The following is a 15,968-nucleotide window of genomic DNA, read 5'->3' as shown; positions in this document are numbered from 1 at the left end:
CACAAAATATTTTAGATTCACGTAGCTAGCATTAGGTCGGGAACAATTTGTTATATATAACCAATTAAATGTGACGGATTAGTTGGTTAATCTGTTGAAATTAACAATGATCTAAAACCAAAATCGAGATATATGCACGCTGATGCATATAATATGAGCTGTGGAATCTCAATAAGTCAAGTCAACTAAATATTATATGAGCTGTGCAATCTCAATAAGTCAAGTCAACAATATGAACATATACTTTAATTATATCATCTATCTATTGCGTATTTTGTTTTTCTTTTTTGCTTCTATATATTACGTATGTGTGCATGTAAGTAAGTTAAATTTAGCTCGTTGATGATGGAGGCGCTTCTTTATGTCATCACTCTCTTCTCTCTCTCAGCCCTAACCGTTACATTAGGAGAAAGTACGTTACAAACATTAATATTTTTCTTAATTTGATGACCCAATGAAATTTTATTTTAAGTCTACTAAACGTTTTTTTTTATTTGGTTTGGCCTATCGTTAGGTATAAGCATCGACTGTGGATCAACCGGATCTTACGTGGACTCCAACAATGTAACATGGGTCGGAGATAAAGGCTTCGTCACCAACGGCGAGCCCATGAAGATTCCGGACGTTGTCAAAAAGCCAATCAACACTCTCCGGTACTTCCCAACTGGTCAAACCAACTGCTACACCAACATTCCGGTGACAAAAGGCCAGAAAACCCTCGTGAGGACGAAGTTTTACTATGAGAACTACGACGCGAAGTTCTCGCCGCCATCTTTTGATGTGATTTATGACGGGAAACACCGTGATTCTATTGTAATTACCGAGTCGTTGCTAAATGATGAAGAAACGTTCTATTTCTCGGAGGTGATATATGTTCCGGAGAATAAGAATATCAGCGTCTGTCTCTTACGTACGTCTCCGTCCGACAACCCATTTATATCGTCCATTGAAGTTTATAGTTTGGACACTGGCATGTACGACGATCTTGGTCCTAACGAAGGTCTCATTCTCCACGACAGAATTGCATACGGTGCCAAAGAGCTTATAAGGTATACTGATACACAAAGCTTTTACTAGAATTTTTTAATCAATATATGCATCTAATAATCATAGTATTAAAAGTTTTATATGATGTCTTTTCGTTGACTTTAATTTTCTTTAAAGCTTTAAATTATCTGCAATCCATTGCTAATATTTCATTAGGCATGTAGTTTTAACCCTATACGTCTAGACAAGATTTATTAATTCAAATATAAAAGCTTGTATAACGTCAATTTGCATTTATAGAATTGTATCAATTAGAAAGGACAACTTTCTTTCAATGTGATATTATTGCGTAATTAATATATTTTCATATTGTTGGTTTCTTGATATATATTTAGCTACCCGTTAGACCCCTACGGTAGGGTATGGTTAGCGTTAGGATCCCAAGACTCCACACTGACCGATCTAACGACCTCAGCCCCATCAATAGACATCACCGGGGCGTCGAACAAGCCACCAGAGATTGTTATGTCAAAGGCATTATCAGGAGTCGGCTTAGTACTCTCAGACCAGACTCTACCCCTAACCGGAGTACCAGTATACTTGGTTCTTTACTTCTCAGAGCCTCAAAGTCTAGGTCGAACCCAGAGACGATCGTTCAACGTTTTCTTGGACAACACTCAAGTGGGTTCGCGTCCCATCGTACCGGTTTTTGGGAAAGCAACTCAATTCATTTTGAGAGATGTAGTGGCCACATCGGCGTCCCAGATAGTCTTTCAGTCAACGGATGACTCCGTTTTGCCACCCCTCATCAACGGATTGGAGCTGTACTCGATAAGTAATACCAGTCCAGACAGTGGAGGCGGCGGTGGAGACCAAGGCGGCGGTAGTACGGATGATTCGGAAGGTTAGTTAATTTATTATTGGACCAATACATAAAAACTATAAATAGTTAATTCAAGTAATTAAATAACGATAATTTGTCAAGTTATAAATAAATAACCAAACTCGAACATGAAAAATTGATGTTGATTTTAGTGGACAATAATTAGGAAGGAATGATCTCAATGCAAAGAAAGAAAAAATCAACTTGATTAAATCTAAAGTATGAAATGCTTTGGATGATACTAATTATTTTCATTTTATAATGTAATGAATGAAGGTTCTGGAGGAGCGAAACAAGCAAAAAATTTGGGAAAAGGTTTTTACTCAAATCTCTATATACATTTCTCTTTATTGTTATTAAGTTATTTAACTTTGGTGTTTTTTAATTTTTTTTTAATGATTTTTAGTTATCACAAATTGAAAATTATCTCACCAAATAGAATTTTCGGAAAATAAAAAATGGTACACTATGTATCTAAAGTCTAAAGATATTGGATATATATCTAACCTACATGGATAACATAGATATTTAGTACTCTTTAACAACACTATTTATTTATATACATTATTAAATATATATATTTTCTGTTAATTTATTTTAGTAAATGGTATCTATTATTTTCTAGCAGAGATTATACTGATTTTTTTTTTTTTTTTTTAAGTTCATATACATAAAAATTTAACAGTGAGGATATGAAATTTAATCATTTGATTGGATCATTCTTTGCCACTTTATCTCAGCACATTTAATAAATTACTAAATTTAGATATATCTCAATTAATTTTCAAATTTTAGATAAGGTTTAGAAAAGTTTTTCTTTTGTGCATGTCGTGACGCCTTTATATGACGACTTTAGGTGGGGCAAAAAGCAGTGGAGGGAAGAAGAATAACAAATTACCACTCATTCTTGGCGTTACGTTCGCCTCCGCCTTTGCAGTTCTCGCGTCAGCGTTTGCAGCTATTTGGAAAAAGCGTCAAAATGCTAAGTCACAGTCGAACAGTACTGTACCAAATACGTCCACAGGTATGGTTAAGTTAATTGAAATATAAATTACTATATGTTAATTATTCGAATATAAATGACAAGTACGTAATAATTTGAATTTATTTTTCAAGAGCATGGAACAGGCACAGGGATGTCGCCTCTAGTTGGACAGCAATTTGCCAGCGATATGACTGATTCATATGTTGTTGAAGATGGACATCATTGACATGGACACTAGTTATTGAAGAGCTCAATCCATGTGTTATTATTCTTCATGTTTTTTTCTTTCCAAACATTTATGATTCTTTTAGTTTGTAAAAAAGTTCTATTGTATTTCTATCTGTATCCGACCAAGAGTGGAAAGAATAATTTGAAAACGTGATGCATGATAATGTGACAGTAAATTTAGAATTGGAAAATATGTTATTGCTCTGATATAGTCTTCAGTAGACATCAGACGTATATATTATATACACAAGATGGACCTAATTCTAATTATTTACAAGAGAATATTAGAATAGTACATGATAGGAGACATTATAGAGATTGATATTGATTCGAAACTCGCTGTTTTCTTCCTACAAAAAAAAACAATATAGCTCTTTTCTTTTACACTACCCACAAGAAAAAAAAAAGAAGAATCAACTGATATAAAATCTTATCCAAATTTTTAGTTTTGGAAGAGTGCTACAAGTTACATGAACTCGTTAATTATCATAGTCTTCGATCCAATAATATTGTAATTATCAAGATCAATAATTTCTTGATATAGTCAGAAAAATTCGTGTAATTAACCATCATGGTCTTTATGTTGAAAGTTACTTTAGAAAAGTATAACTACAAATGTGAATGATCTTATAGTCATTTGTTGGGGCAAACACTATAACTATCTTCGGTTGCACATGCTAAAGTAAATTAACAAATGCAAATCTCTCCATCCACTAATCTTCGTGTTATCATAATTAATCTTCCTTTTAAATTACTGATCGGTTATTAATTTCCCACTATCATTACTTCATTAGGTATAATCATTGACTGTGGATCAACGGGATCTTTACGTGGACTCCAACAACGTAACATGGGTCGGAGATAATGGCTTCGTCGCCACCGGCTAGTCCATTAATATTACGGACGTCGTAAGAAAATCGATCAATACTCTCCGGTACTTTCCAACCGGTCAAACCAATTGCTACACCAACATTCCGGTGACAAAATGCCAACACCAAAATTGTGTACGACATGTATATCAATGTCAAAAGCCAACACCAAATTTTACATATAATATTGATGAAATGATATGATACGATATTATTAAGTTCCAGTTTAACTGATAAGAAAATTATTAATTTCCAATTGACAGTATATGAACGGAATATTTCTCTTAGGCTTAAATTAATAAATTTCATTCTACTAGGTTTATATGATACTACTTTGATAAACTACCTAACTTGAATATAATATGACGTATAACCCAAAAATAATATATCCTATTGCCCACCAGATACGTATTTAATCATTGAATTTCTCTTTGTATCCTACTAATTAGTCATGATCTCACGTAATTTTCAGGCTTTACTCTGAAAAGTCTTCTCTTATAATGTCAATGCAAGTTCTGCTTTAAATCAAGAAAAAATACATGATGTCTATACACAGTGGGGATATGGAGAGTCCCCATGGGGTTTTGTTACTCGCATTTATATCAACTTTGGCTATTGTTCACCTTGTTCAAGCTCAGGATCAAAAAGGTAAATATTTTTGTTAGATATAGTTGTATATCCCTTTGGCATTCATGATCATCGTCTTACTACAATGAACATAATGGAATCAACCCTTATGGGTTGACGACATATGTAGTTGAAACTTGAAAGCCATTGGTAAAAGATAAATTCTTTAAAATACCATACTTGTAAGTTTTGTTGCAATAACTACTACTATTAGTTTCATAAAATTGTGATTTAGAACGCAAAATAATTTATGGTTAATTTCGGTTTAGTTTGATTTTTTTTACACTAACCATAGAAATTAATTTCGGAAGAATTTTAAAATGCAATTAACCGATATAATAACCAAAATATCTGATTGGTTCGGTTTGGTTAATTCGAAGTGGCATGCTTAGTTTAGGCTTCAAGGATTAGTTTTGAATCTTGAAAGTTAAATTTTAGTTTTGTTGTACTTTTGAAACCTAAAACATTCAATGGTATTACTAAAAACTTATATTTAAGTGGTATTTTAAAAAACAAAAACTTAAATGTGGTATTTTGAGAATTGTCCTTGCTAAAATCATCTAAACATCGAAAAGGGTGTTACTACAATATGTGAAGAAGGAAATGAATATAGACCACAAAAGTGTCTAAAATCTCCTTCCCGCTGTGTTTAATTGTTTTGTTTGATCACTGTAGTTTGATTTAGGGATGGGCAGTCTAGTTAAAGATTAGGTTTGGTTTCAGTTTAGTTTTTTTCAGATTTTTTCGATAATAACAAAATATCCATATAAAATCATTTTTAAATCAGTTTTTATTGTTCTTCTTTTGGTTGTTTTGTTGAAACCTAAACTATAAATATCTGATATATAGATTATTATAATTTTTAAAAACCTCCCAATGTTATATATATGTATCCATATATCAATCTAATTTTTAAGTTACTGATCAGTTTTTATTTCCTCCACTATCGTTAGGTATAAGCATTGACTGTGGAACAACGGGATCCTACGTGGACTCCAACAACGTAACATGGGTCGGAGATAAGGGTTTCGTCACCACCGGCGAATCCATTAATATTACGGACGTCACCACAAAGCCGATCAATACTCTCCGGTATTTTCCAACCGGTCAAACAAACTGCTACACCAATATTCCGGTGACAAAAGGCAGGAAAACCCTCGTGAGGACGAAGTACTACTACGAGAACTACGATGACAAGTTCTCGCCGCCATCTTTCGACATAGTTTATGACGGGAAACACCGTGATTCTGTTGATATTACTGAGTCGTTACTCGACGACGAGGACACATTTTATTTCTCTGAGGTGATTTTTGCTCCGGCGAGTGAGAATATCAGCGTTTGCCTTCTCCGTACGTCTCCGTCCGATAACCCTTTTATATCTTCCATTGAAGTTTACAGCTTCGATGACGGCATGTACAAAGATCTTGGTCCTGAAGAAGGTCTCATTCTCTATCAAAGAATTACGTACGGAGCCAAAAAGCTTATAAGGTACACACAAAGTTAGTCATGCAAAAAAAAAAAAAAAAGTTAGTCATGCAATGTTTGGGGTTCCATATATGAATCAAATAATCGTGGTATTCAAATAGGGAAATTTCATTCTCGTTAGCAATTACCATATTGTTTTCTTTTTTTTTGATAAAATAGCATATGTTTTTCATCCTTGACATTGATTTTCTTGGCATTTGATTTCGATCCTTGCTATAGATAACATTTACTGATTCATATATATATTTAACTCTTTATATAATTTCAAGTACATATATCAAAATTTTGTTTAGTAATTATAAATTTTCTATTGTTGGTTAACTTGGTTTTTTGGAAACTTATTTTAGCTATCCGTTAGATCCTTTCGGTAGGCTATGGTCTCCGTCAGCGTCCGGAGACAACACCGCACTGACCGATCTATCGACCTCAGCCCCATCTATAGACATCACCGGGGCGTCTAACAAGCCGCCAGAGATTGTTATGTCCAAGGCATTGTCAGGAGACGGCTTAATCATCTCCGACCTGCCTCTCCCCTCAACTGCTACACTGGTATATTTGGCTCTTTACTTCTCGGAGCCTCAGAGTCTAGGTCGGACCCAGAAACGATCGTTCAACGTTTTCTTGGACGACATGCAAGTGGGTTCACATCCCATCGTACCGGTTTTTGGGAAAGCGACTCAACTCGTTTTGAGAGATGTAGAGGCCACTTCGGGGTCCCAAATAGTCTTAAAGTCTACTGATGACTCGGTATTGCCGACCATGATCAATGGTTTGGAGCTATATTCCATAAGTAACAATCAGCACGGTGGAAGCGGAGGAAAAAGCGGTGGTGGTGATAACGGTGGTGGCGGGGGGCAAAGCGGTGGTGGTAATAATGGTAAGTTTCTATTGACCTATGTACTGCATATATGATTTTTATATAGATAACTTGTTTCTTTTTCCAGATAAATCAAACAAACTAAGTCACACAAAATATTCACCAAGTTTTCCCATGTTTTTGGTAAACAACCAAAACGTATTAATTTAAAGAAGCAATATTTTGAAGATAATGAATAGTGTAGTCATTTTCTGACGCTAAAAAAGTGAGGAAGATGACAGAAATAAACCTCTACAAACGAATTCTAAAAGGTTGGGTATTATATGAACGCTGAAGAAAAATACAGGTTTTTTTTGGTCATTTACCCAAAAAAGTGTATTGAGTTTCTTAAAGGTAGTAAATAAAATTAATTTATTCATATAAAGATGGTTTAATAGTGAAGATATAATCATATAACTTTAAATCATTTCATTGTATAATCTTTTTGGATATTATAGCATTTAATTAGTAAATATAGATAAAAATACAAACTTCATTTTAAGACAAAAAATGAGCTTAAATTATACTTCCCTGCTTGCTTATATTACTTAATAGAATAACCCTTTCTATGACATTTTAGGTGGGACAAATTTAAAAGGAGGAAAGAAAAAGAACAGCTTACCACTCATTCTAGGCGTTACATTCGCCTCCGTATTCGTAATTCTCTGGTCAGCGTTTGTGGTTAATATTTTGAGAAAGCGTCAAAATGCGAAGCCAGTGTCCAACACAGCACCAACTACTTCCACAGGTATATGGATGATTAATCGTTATATACATGTTCCTAGATTTAACATTGGAATATAATTGACAAGTAGTTAATAATGGTTTTTGGTCTCTCCTATGTCCTCAAGAGCGTGGGATAGGCACAGGGACGTCACCTCTATTTGGACAAGAAATGGCCAGTGACACGAATGATTCGTACGTTGTTCAAAATGAACAACATTAACATGGAAACTATGTTGGATTAAGCTTGAAGGATAAGTGACTTGAAGAGCAAGTTACTAATGAAGAAAAAGGAAATTAGGCTTATTATTTTAGGAGTTATCTAAAATATGTGTACTAGGAGTTATCTAATACAAATCCTAGTTATGTCCAGATTATCTTCTCCCCAGAAAGCCGACTCTCTTGATTTTTATCAGTTTTGATTTGTTTTTATTGTCATTAAACAAGAGAACCCAACAATTTTTTGATTACATCCTCCTATTGGAGATGGTCTGAAGCTCTTTTTTGAGCTCAAGAGAGAGAAACGATTGATTCTTCGTAGTGGATTGATGGATTGAATCTGGCCCCAGACGTAGATTCATCATACCGATGATTCGAATTGGATAAACAATCGCGTGTTGTCTTGTGTGGTCGCTTATCTCTTTATGCGTTTTATTTTGGATTGAAATCTTGGAAAGTTCTTAAGTTTGAGCTGAATTGTGTTGAGTATCAAGGTTATTTGAGTCATCGGTTGTAACATATCATACAAAAATTTCGGTTTTGTTTTACGGTTTCAAATCCCAATAGAAAACTACTAAGTTTCGAATGTCTTTCATACGATTTACTATAGGTTTTTATGATTAAACTAGACCACTTGAATATAATAGGGCTTCTAAACTTATTAGAAAAGGAAACAAAAAACATTTTATTTCCCACTAGAGTACGTATTTAATCATTGTATTTCTCTTTGCATCTTAATAATAAGTCATGTTCTCACGTAACTTTGTGGCTTCATTTGGGAAATTATTTTCTTGAAGTGTCGAGAAATAGTTGTGTGCTCCCACTTGTGTATATATATCTTACATATCCTTGATTTATAGTAGTACTTGTCTTGATTTTGCTCCTTGAGTTAGAAAATATGGAGAGTGGGCTCTTGTTGCTCGCATTTCTATCAACTTTGGTTACAGTTCACCAATTCCACATTATTCAAGCTCAAGAAGGTACGTACACACATTTATAAATTCCATTTACGAGTTTTTTTTTGTTGTATATCACGTAGTTTTTTTTTTTTTTTTTTTTTAAAAGATATTCATTGTATCACGTAGTTGAAACCCATTGCTAAAACACCAAAAAAGGTTGTACAATTTGTGAAGAAGGAAATATATATTTACCAAAAACAAAGAAAAGAAGTTTACATTGAAGTTGTATCACAAGATAGTCTTCTTCTTTTACAAGTATGCACCTAACATATTAAGAATGTCTAAATTTCCTTCATTGTTTTTTTTTGACCAATGGGGTTTGATTACTGAATAATCTGACCAAATCAAACTATTTTCAAATTACTGATCGGTTATTTATTTCCCACTATCATTAGGTATAAGCATTGACTGTGGAACAACGGGTTCCTACGTGGACTCCAACAATGTAACATGGGTCGGAGATAAAGGCTTCGTCACCACCGGCGAGTCCATTAATATCACGGACGTCGTCAAAAAACCGATCAATACCCTCCGGTACTTTCCAACAGGTCAAACAAATTGCTACACCAACATTCCAGCGACAAAAGGCCGGACCACCCTCGTGAGGACGAAATTTTACTACAAAAACTATGACGAGAATTACTCGCCACCATCTTTCGACGTGGTTTACGATGGGAAACACCGTAATTCTATTGCTATGACAGTTGACTCGTTGTTCAGCGACGAGGAAACATTCCATTACTCTGAGGTGATATTTGCTCCGGCGAATGAGAATATCAGCGTTTGCCTCGTCCGTACGTCTCCGTCCGATAACCCTTTTATATCTTCCATTGAAGTTTACCGCTTCGATGCCGGCATGTATGACGATCTTGGTCCTGAAGAAGGTTTCATTCTCTATAAAAGAAATGCGTACGGTGCCACAAAGCTTATAAGGTACACACAAAACTGGTCCTCGAATGTTTGGGGATTTATTATTCATACATGCATCAATTAGTCGTAGTATCTTTAAAGTCTCATGTCAATTTATTAACTAAAGTGAGACCCATAATTTTTCTAATTGTGGTTTCTTCAAAATTTATTTTAGCTACCCGTTAGATCCTTACGGTAGGCTATGGTCCCCAAAAGGGTCCCAAGACTATCCCGGACTGATCGATCTTACAACCTCAGCCCCATCCATAGATATCACCGGAGCGTTGAACAAACCGCCAGAGATTGTTATGACGAAGGCAATGTCAGGAGACGGCTTTATAATGTCCGGCCTGAATCTCCCCTCTACCCTTCTACCGGTATACTTAGCTCTTTACTTTTCAGAGCCTCAGAGTCTAGGTCGGACCCAAAAACGATCGTTCACCGTTTTCTTGGACGGCATGCAAGTGGGTTCACATCCCATAGTACCAGTTTTTGGGAAAGCGACTCAAGTCGTTTTAAGAGATATAATGGCCAGTTCGGAGTCCCAGTTAGTTTTTAAGTCAACCGATGACTCGGGTTTGCCGACCATCATCAGTGGTTTGGAGGTCTATTCGATAAGTAACTACAAGGACCATGGAAGCGGAGGCGGGGGCCAAAGCGGCAGTAGTAATAATGGTAAGTTTTTATTGAACCTATGTAAATGTTTTATTAATAACTTTTTTTCCTGGTCAATTAAACAAATTACATCACATCCAAAAATTCACAAGATTTTCCCAAGTTTTAGTAAACAACCAAAAGGTAATAAGTTAAATTTAAAGAAGTACTATTTTGAAGATAGTGAATGTGTTTTCATTTTCTGACGTTAAAAGGTGTATTGAGTTTCAAAAACAAAACAAATTAAATTAATTATAACTCATATATAGAAAGTTTAACAGTATATAGGTAACATTATATCATTTGATTGGATATTATTATATATCAGAAAATATAATTACTAAATATAGATTTTTTTTTATCAACGTGTATAGATAAGGATACAATTTTCATTTTTAGACAAATAATTAACTTAATTATACATGCAAAGGAGGAAAGAAAAAAAACAACGTACCACTCATTCTAGGCGTTACGTTCGCCTTCGTGTTCGTAATTCTCTGGTCAGCGTTTGTGGTTAGTATTTTGAGAAAGCGTCAAAATGCGATGCAACAGTCCAACAAATCACCAACTATGTCCACAGGTATTTATATGGTTGCGTAATCGTTATATTTTTCCTAGATTAAATATTGGAATATAATTGACAGGTCATATTGGTTTTTGGTCTCTCCTATGTCCTCAAGAGCATGGAATACGCACAGGGACGTCGCCTCTATTTGGACAAGAAACGGTCAGCGACAAGATTGATTCGTAGTATGTTGTTCAAGATGAACATGGAAACTAGTTGTGGACGAGCTAGATCCATGTGTTATTCTATTTCTACACCTTTTTTGGTCTTATTTATGATTCTTTTTAATAAAAGTTTAATTATATGATATCCGACAAGAAGTCTGATAAGATTAGAAAGGTAATTGAAAGCTTATATAAGAAGTGATGCAATGCAATATCTAAAACCTTATCCAAAACTCTTCGCAAACGTTGTTTAATTACCATTGTTTTCGATCGAAGAATAATGATTTCTTGCTCACAGAATAACTATAGTCAGCAAAGTTATATAGTGTTATTACTTCCGATCAGTCAGTAAGATCAATGATTTCTTGGTCATAAAAAAGAAGCTAAACTTTCTCAAAACTATATTTTATATGTAAAATGTAAATTAATGAATGACAATTCGAACCAACTAGCCTTAACCATATCCTTATCCATCCGGGAACAAATTAAACAATTAGATGAAAACAATTATTTCAAAACCATTCTATTTAATGATTATTGAAAGTTGGTGGTAGCTATGAGTTAGACAAATGAGTGGGATAGTGGGGAGATGTGGTCGAGGGGGGAGCTAGACCAATTAACTATAATGAATTCTTTGATACAATTCTTGTTAAACTTCAAAAATTATATTCATAATATATATGTGTTGCGGACCCTACTTACCAATATGTGATGAATTGTTCAAAAGGTGTCAACGAAACAAACCAGAAAAGGCAATCTCCGATTAGCTCGCACGCAAGCCAACCAAAATCAGGTCTCAAGTTGTTCTTTTTGGGGCATAAAATAAGACCTCAAAATTGTGTTATAACATATATCAATGTCAAAAGTCAAAACCAAATCTTACAGATAATATTGACACTGAAATGATATGATACAACATTAATTTGCAGTGTGACTGATAAGAAAAATATTAATTAGCAATTGACGGTATATGAATGGAATTTTAGCCTAACAGAGTTATATGAGGGAGGAGGAATGATATATAATTTGAAAACATCTTATTGCCCACTAGATTACGTATTTAATCATTGAACTTCTCTTTGTATACTAATAATTAGTCATGTTCTCACGTATTTTGAGGTTTCACTTTGGAAAGGCTTTTATTGTATTGTAATGTGGCACAATAGTTGTGTGCTTCCACTGTGTATATATTGACATCATATATATTGTTTTGATTTGAAGCAGAAGTTGCATTGACAGTGCTTTGGAAATAAGAGAATATGGAGAGTCGCCATAGGTTTTTGTTGCTCGCATTTATATCAACTTTGGCTATTATTCACATTGTTCAAGCTCAAGATCAAAATGGTAAATATTTTTTATATATTTAATTTACAAGGCTTTTTTAAGAAACAATATATATAGTTGTATCACTTTCGCATTCATGATCATCGTCTTACTACAATGAACATAATGGAATCAACCCTTATGGGTTAACGTATACGTAATTGAAACTTAGAAGCCATCTAGACATCGAAAAGGGTGTTACAGTTTGTGATGAAGGAAATGAATATGGACCACAATAAATGTTTTTACAAGTATACAACTAATAGAATGTCTAAAATCTCCTTAACTGTTTAGTTTGATAAATGGAATTTGGTTTAGGGATGGGCAGTCCAGTTAAAGAATCGGTTTGGTTGGATTTGATTTTTTTCAGATTTGTTTCAGCTTTATAATACATAAAAAACAAATATAATTATTTTAAATCATTTTTTGGTATAAACTTAAACTACAAATCTTATATAATAAGAGAAGGTTTTTTCTATTGCCTACCAATGCGACATTTGGCACTCTACTTTGATGACACGTGTACTTATCATTAATTGTAGTTTGACTAAAATAATTTATTAATAAATATATTATATATTTAGAAAAATAGTCATTAAACTATAAAATTATTAAACTACAATTTTAAAATAATTTTTTTTTTAGCATAATTGCAACTCTCTTACTTAATTACAAAATCAAATCTTTTAAATTTTGACATGATATTATGTTTTATACTGCACATTAATAGTTCACAACTATAAATAATTCTCCAATTTTATAAGATTTTTTTCCATTTTTAGTTCTTTTAAACAATAATTAATTAAAATAATTTTGTTTCAATATTATATGATTAAAAAATTTAAAATCTGTTAAAATTTGATATCTTACATTTGCTCATATTTAACTAATATAATTTATTAATAAATATATCATATATTTAGAAAATAGTCATTAAACTATAAAATTACTACATATTAAATTACAATTTTGAAATGATTTTTTTTCTAGCATAATTGCAACTCTCTTAACTAATTGCAAAATCAAATCTTTTAAAATTTTTGACATGATATTATGTTTTAGACTGCACATTAATAGTTCACAACTATAAATAATTCTTCAATTTTAACAGATTTTTTTTCCATTTTTAGTTCTTTTAAACAATAATTAATTAAAATAATTTTGTTTTAATATTATATGATTAAATAAATTTAAAATCAGTTAAAATTTGATATCTTACATTTACTCATATTTAACTAATATAATTTATTAATAAATATATCATATATTTAGAAAATAGTCATTAAACTATAAAATTACTACATATTAAATTACAATTTTGAAATAATTTTTTTTCTAGCATAATTGCAACTCTCTTAACTAATTGCAAAATCAAATCTTTTAAAATTTTGATATGATATTATGTTTTAGACTGGCATTAATAGTTCACAACTATAAATAATTCTTCAATTTTATAAGATTTTTTTTCCATTTTTAGTTCGTTTAACAATAATTAATTAAAATAATTTTGTTTCAATATTATATGATTAAATGTCTTAAAAATCTGTTAAAATTTGATATCTTACATTTTCTCATATTTAACTAATATAATTTATTAATATATATATCATATATTTAGAAAAATAGTCATTAAACTATAAAATTACTACATATTAAACTACAATTTTGAAATAATTTTTTTTCTAGCATAATTGCAACTCTCTTAACTAATTGCAAAATAAAATCTTTTAAATTTTGACATGATATTATGTTTTAGACTGCACATTAATAGTTCACAACTATAAATAATTCTCCAATTTTATAAGATTTTTTTCCATTTTTAGTTCTTTTAAACAATAATTAATTAAAATAATTTTGTTTCAGTATTATATGATTACATTTTTAAAAAATCTGTAAAATTTGATATCTTACATTTGCTCATATTTTAACAGTTTTTCTTTTTCTATGTTATTTATGCATGTATATATTAATAAACATATCATATCTTATTTTTACAAAATAAATGTATGATAAAGTAAATTACAAAATAGTTTGTTGATATAAACTCATATATAATAGTTCCAAATCATTTTATTTTGGAAGTGATTTATTTAAAACAATGATAAAAGAATAGTAATTATAGTATATATGTTATGATGTATCACTTATCAATATTTAAATACTACATATGCTTTTAAAAATATGATTTAATAAAAAATAAATGAGAAATAGATGTAAAGCTCACCTGATTAAAAAAGACTCAAATGACCATAGTTTTGATAACTGTTAAGAGGAACGAGAGAAAAAAAATTAGGATTAAACCTCATTAAGGTTATTAGTGGCTCAATGAGATTGAATACTCAATGTCTCATGTAACGTTTTAAAAAAAGATATTATTAGTTTGTTACTCATGTAACGTTCGTGTTGTAAACGTTCTTCTATAATTATTAACCTTTATTAGTTATACCCTAACAATCTACTTTTCTAATATAAATAGCAAATATTTACACAAACACAACACACACATATTTACAAATGCTTTTGTTTCCTTTGACAATTGAAGTTACTCAATTACTGAAAGAAAAATGGAAGATGGTTTGTTGTATCACCAACATTTACGGTATCACCAACGTTTACGGCAAGAGTTTTTTTTTTTCTTTTTCTTTTAGTTTTTGTGAATGATTTCATATTGTTTAATGTTTCTAAAATGGTTATATTGAGTCTTACTTACATGTTTTTGTTTTGTTCTAAATGTAAATCGAGAAATTTTTGCATCTTTTTTTTTTTTGGAAGTAGACATCAAATGCACTTTAAACCATAAATGGATATGAAAGAGGAAGCAAAACGGGCAAGAGTCTCAACCTTATCAATTTGTCTCTTTCTTTTAAGGTTTGGACTCATAATAGCTTTCAGATTTCGTTTTTTGTAAGTGTTTGTAAATGATTTCACATTGTTTAAAGTTTCTAAAATAGTTATATTGAGTCTTACTTATATATTTTTGTTAGTTTTTTTTTTTGGTAGGCATCAAATGCACTTTAAACCATTTAAATGGATATGAAAGAAAAAGCTAGTATACTATGGATAGTAAAGTCAATTGCAAGAGAAGGCAAGAATCAAAGTTTTGATTATTCATAAAATACAAAAATTGAGGCAAGTGTTTTAGTTAGTCTCAAAAAATGATGGAGCGATAATAACAGGTATGACCACAATAATAATATAACTATTTATTTGTCTTTCCAAATTAAATATTTTGAATTATATTAACAATTTTAAAAAAATTAAATATATATAGAAATTAACGTCTTTCAATACATTTAACAAATTTTATAGACTTATTATTTTTTTAACCGACATCTGAGATCTTTAGTCAAGTTGGAGGGTTTTTCATTGAAAGTTATCTTAAATCATAGGCTTTAAATTTGTAAATGTGAAGAAGGTTCATCTATTGTTTTGAATTTCAAAACAATTCGTAATACATGCATTTGCATTTTCACAAAAAAAAACTAAATAATTTATGTTTATTTTTTTATATATAGTAAAACATACTGTTTTC

General features: G+C 31.6%; 3 protein-coding genes across 4 annotated transcripts; all 3 read left to right on the top strand.

The window, feature by feature from the left end:
• Positions 1 to 224: 224 nt before the first annotated feature.
• AT3G46280 (kinase-like protein) lies at positions 225 to 3,330 on the top strand. The gene is made up of 6 exons (NM_114496.4): positions 225 to 412; positions 515 to 1,049; positions 1,383 to 1,891; positions 2,147 to 2,185; positions 2,727 to 2,894; positions 2,987 to 3,330. Exons 1-6 carry the CDS (start codon positions 343 to 345, stop codon positions 3,079 to 3,081), a joined length of 1,416 nt encoding a protein of 471 aa, NP_190213.2. The 5' UTR covers positions 225 to 342; the 3' UTR covers positions 3,082 to 3,330.
• Positions 3,331 to 4,408: 1,078 nt separating this feature from the next.
• Positions 4,409 to 8,425, top strand: AT3G46270 (receptor protein kinase-like protein). 2 transcript variants are annotated; one of them, NM_001339244.1, is made up of 5 exons: positions 4,409 to 4,600; positions 5,533 to 6,067; positions 6,412 to 6,941; positions 7,501 to 7,668; positions 7,772 to 8,381. In NM_001339244.1, exons 1-5 carry the CDS (start codon positions 4,492 to 4,494, stop codon positions 7,864 to 7,866), a joined length of 1,437 nt encoding a protein of 478 aa, NP_001325612.1. In that variant the 5' UTR covers positions 4,409 to 4,491; the 3' UTR covers positions 7,867 to 8,381. The 2 variants fall into 2 exon arrangements, with proteins under 2 accessions (NP_001325612.1, NP_190212.2); NM_114495.4 differs by having other exon boundaries at positions 4,502 to 4,600; positions 7,772 to 8,425.
• Positions 8,426 to 8,760: 335 nt separating this feature from the next.
• On the top strand, positions 8,761 to 10,590 carry AT3G46260 (kinase-like protein; the record flags this gene model as incomplete). Its single annotated transcript, NM_114494.1, has 3 exons — positions 8,761 to 8,842; positions 9,217 to 9,754; positions 9,906 to 10,590. 3 exons carry the CDS (start codon positions 8,761 to 8,763, stop codon positions 10,588 to 10,590), a joined length of 1,305 nt encoding a protein of 434 aa, NP_190211.1.
• Positions 10,591 to 15,968: the final 5,378 nt, after the last annotated feature.

Source organism: Arabidopsis thaliana, chromosome 3, assembly GCF_000001735.4.
Source record: "Arabidopsis thaliana chromosome 3, partial sequence".
NCBI classification, from domain to species: Eukaryota; Viridiplantae; Streptophyta; class Magnoliopsida; order Brassicales; family Brassicaceae; genus Arabidopsis; species Arabidopsis thaliana.
The sequence above is the reverse complement of the archived record's forward strand: the minus strand, read 5'-3'. Positions and strand labels throughout refer to the sequence as shown.

What these genes read in the sequence shown, in the direction of transcription:
- AT3G46280 (NM_114496.4), top strand. Translation starts at nt 343, where the DNA reads ATGATGGAGGCGCTTCTTTATGTCATCACTCTCTTCTCTCTCTCAGCC. An exon ending in AACCGTTACATTAGGAGAAA is followed by an intron (nt 413 to 514) that starts GTACGTTACAAA and finishes GCCTATCGTTAG; the next exon opens with GTATAAGCATCGACTGTGGA. An exon ending in TGTACCAAATACGTCCACAG is followed by an intron (nt 2,895 to 2,986) that starts GTATGGTTAAGT and finishes TTATTTTTCAAG; the next exon opens with AGCATGGAACAGGCACAGGG.
- AT3G46270 (NM_001339244.1), top strand. Translation starts at nt 4,492, where the DNA reads ATGATGTCTATACACAGTGGGGATATGGAGAGTCCCCATGGGGTTTTG. An exon ending in GGAGCCAAAAAGCTTATAAG is followed by an intron (nt 6,068 to 6,411) that starts GTACACACAAAG and finishes AACTTATTTTAG; the next exon opens with CTATCCGTTAGATCCTTTCG. An exon ending in AGCACCAACTACTTCCACAG is followed by an intron (nt 7,669 to 7,771) that starts GTATATGGATGA and finishes TATGTCCTCAAG; the next exon opens with AGCGTGGGATAGGCACAGGG.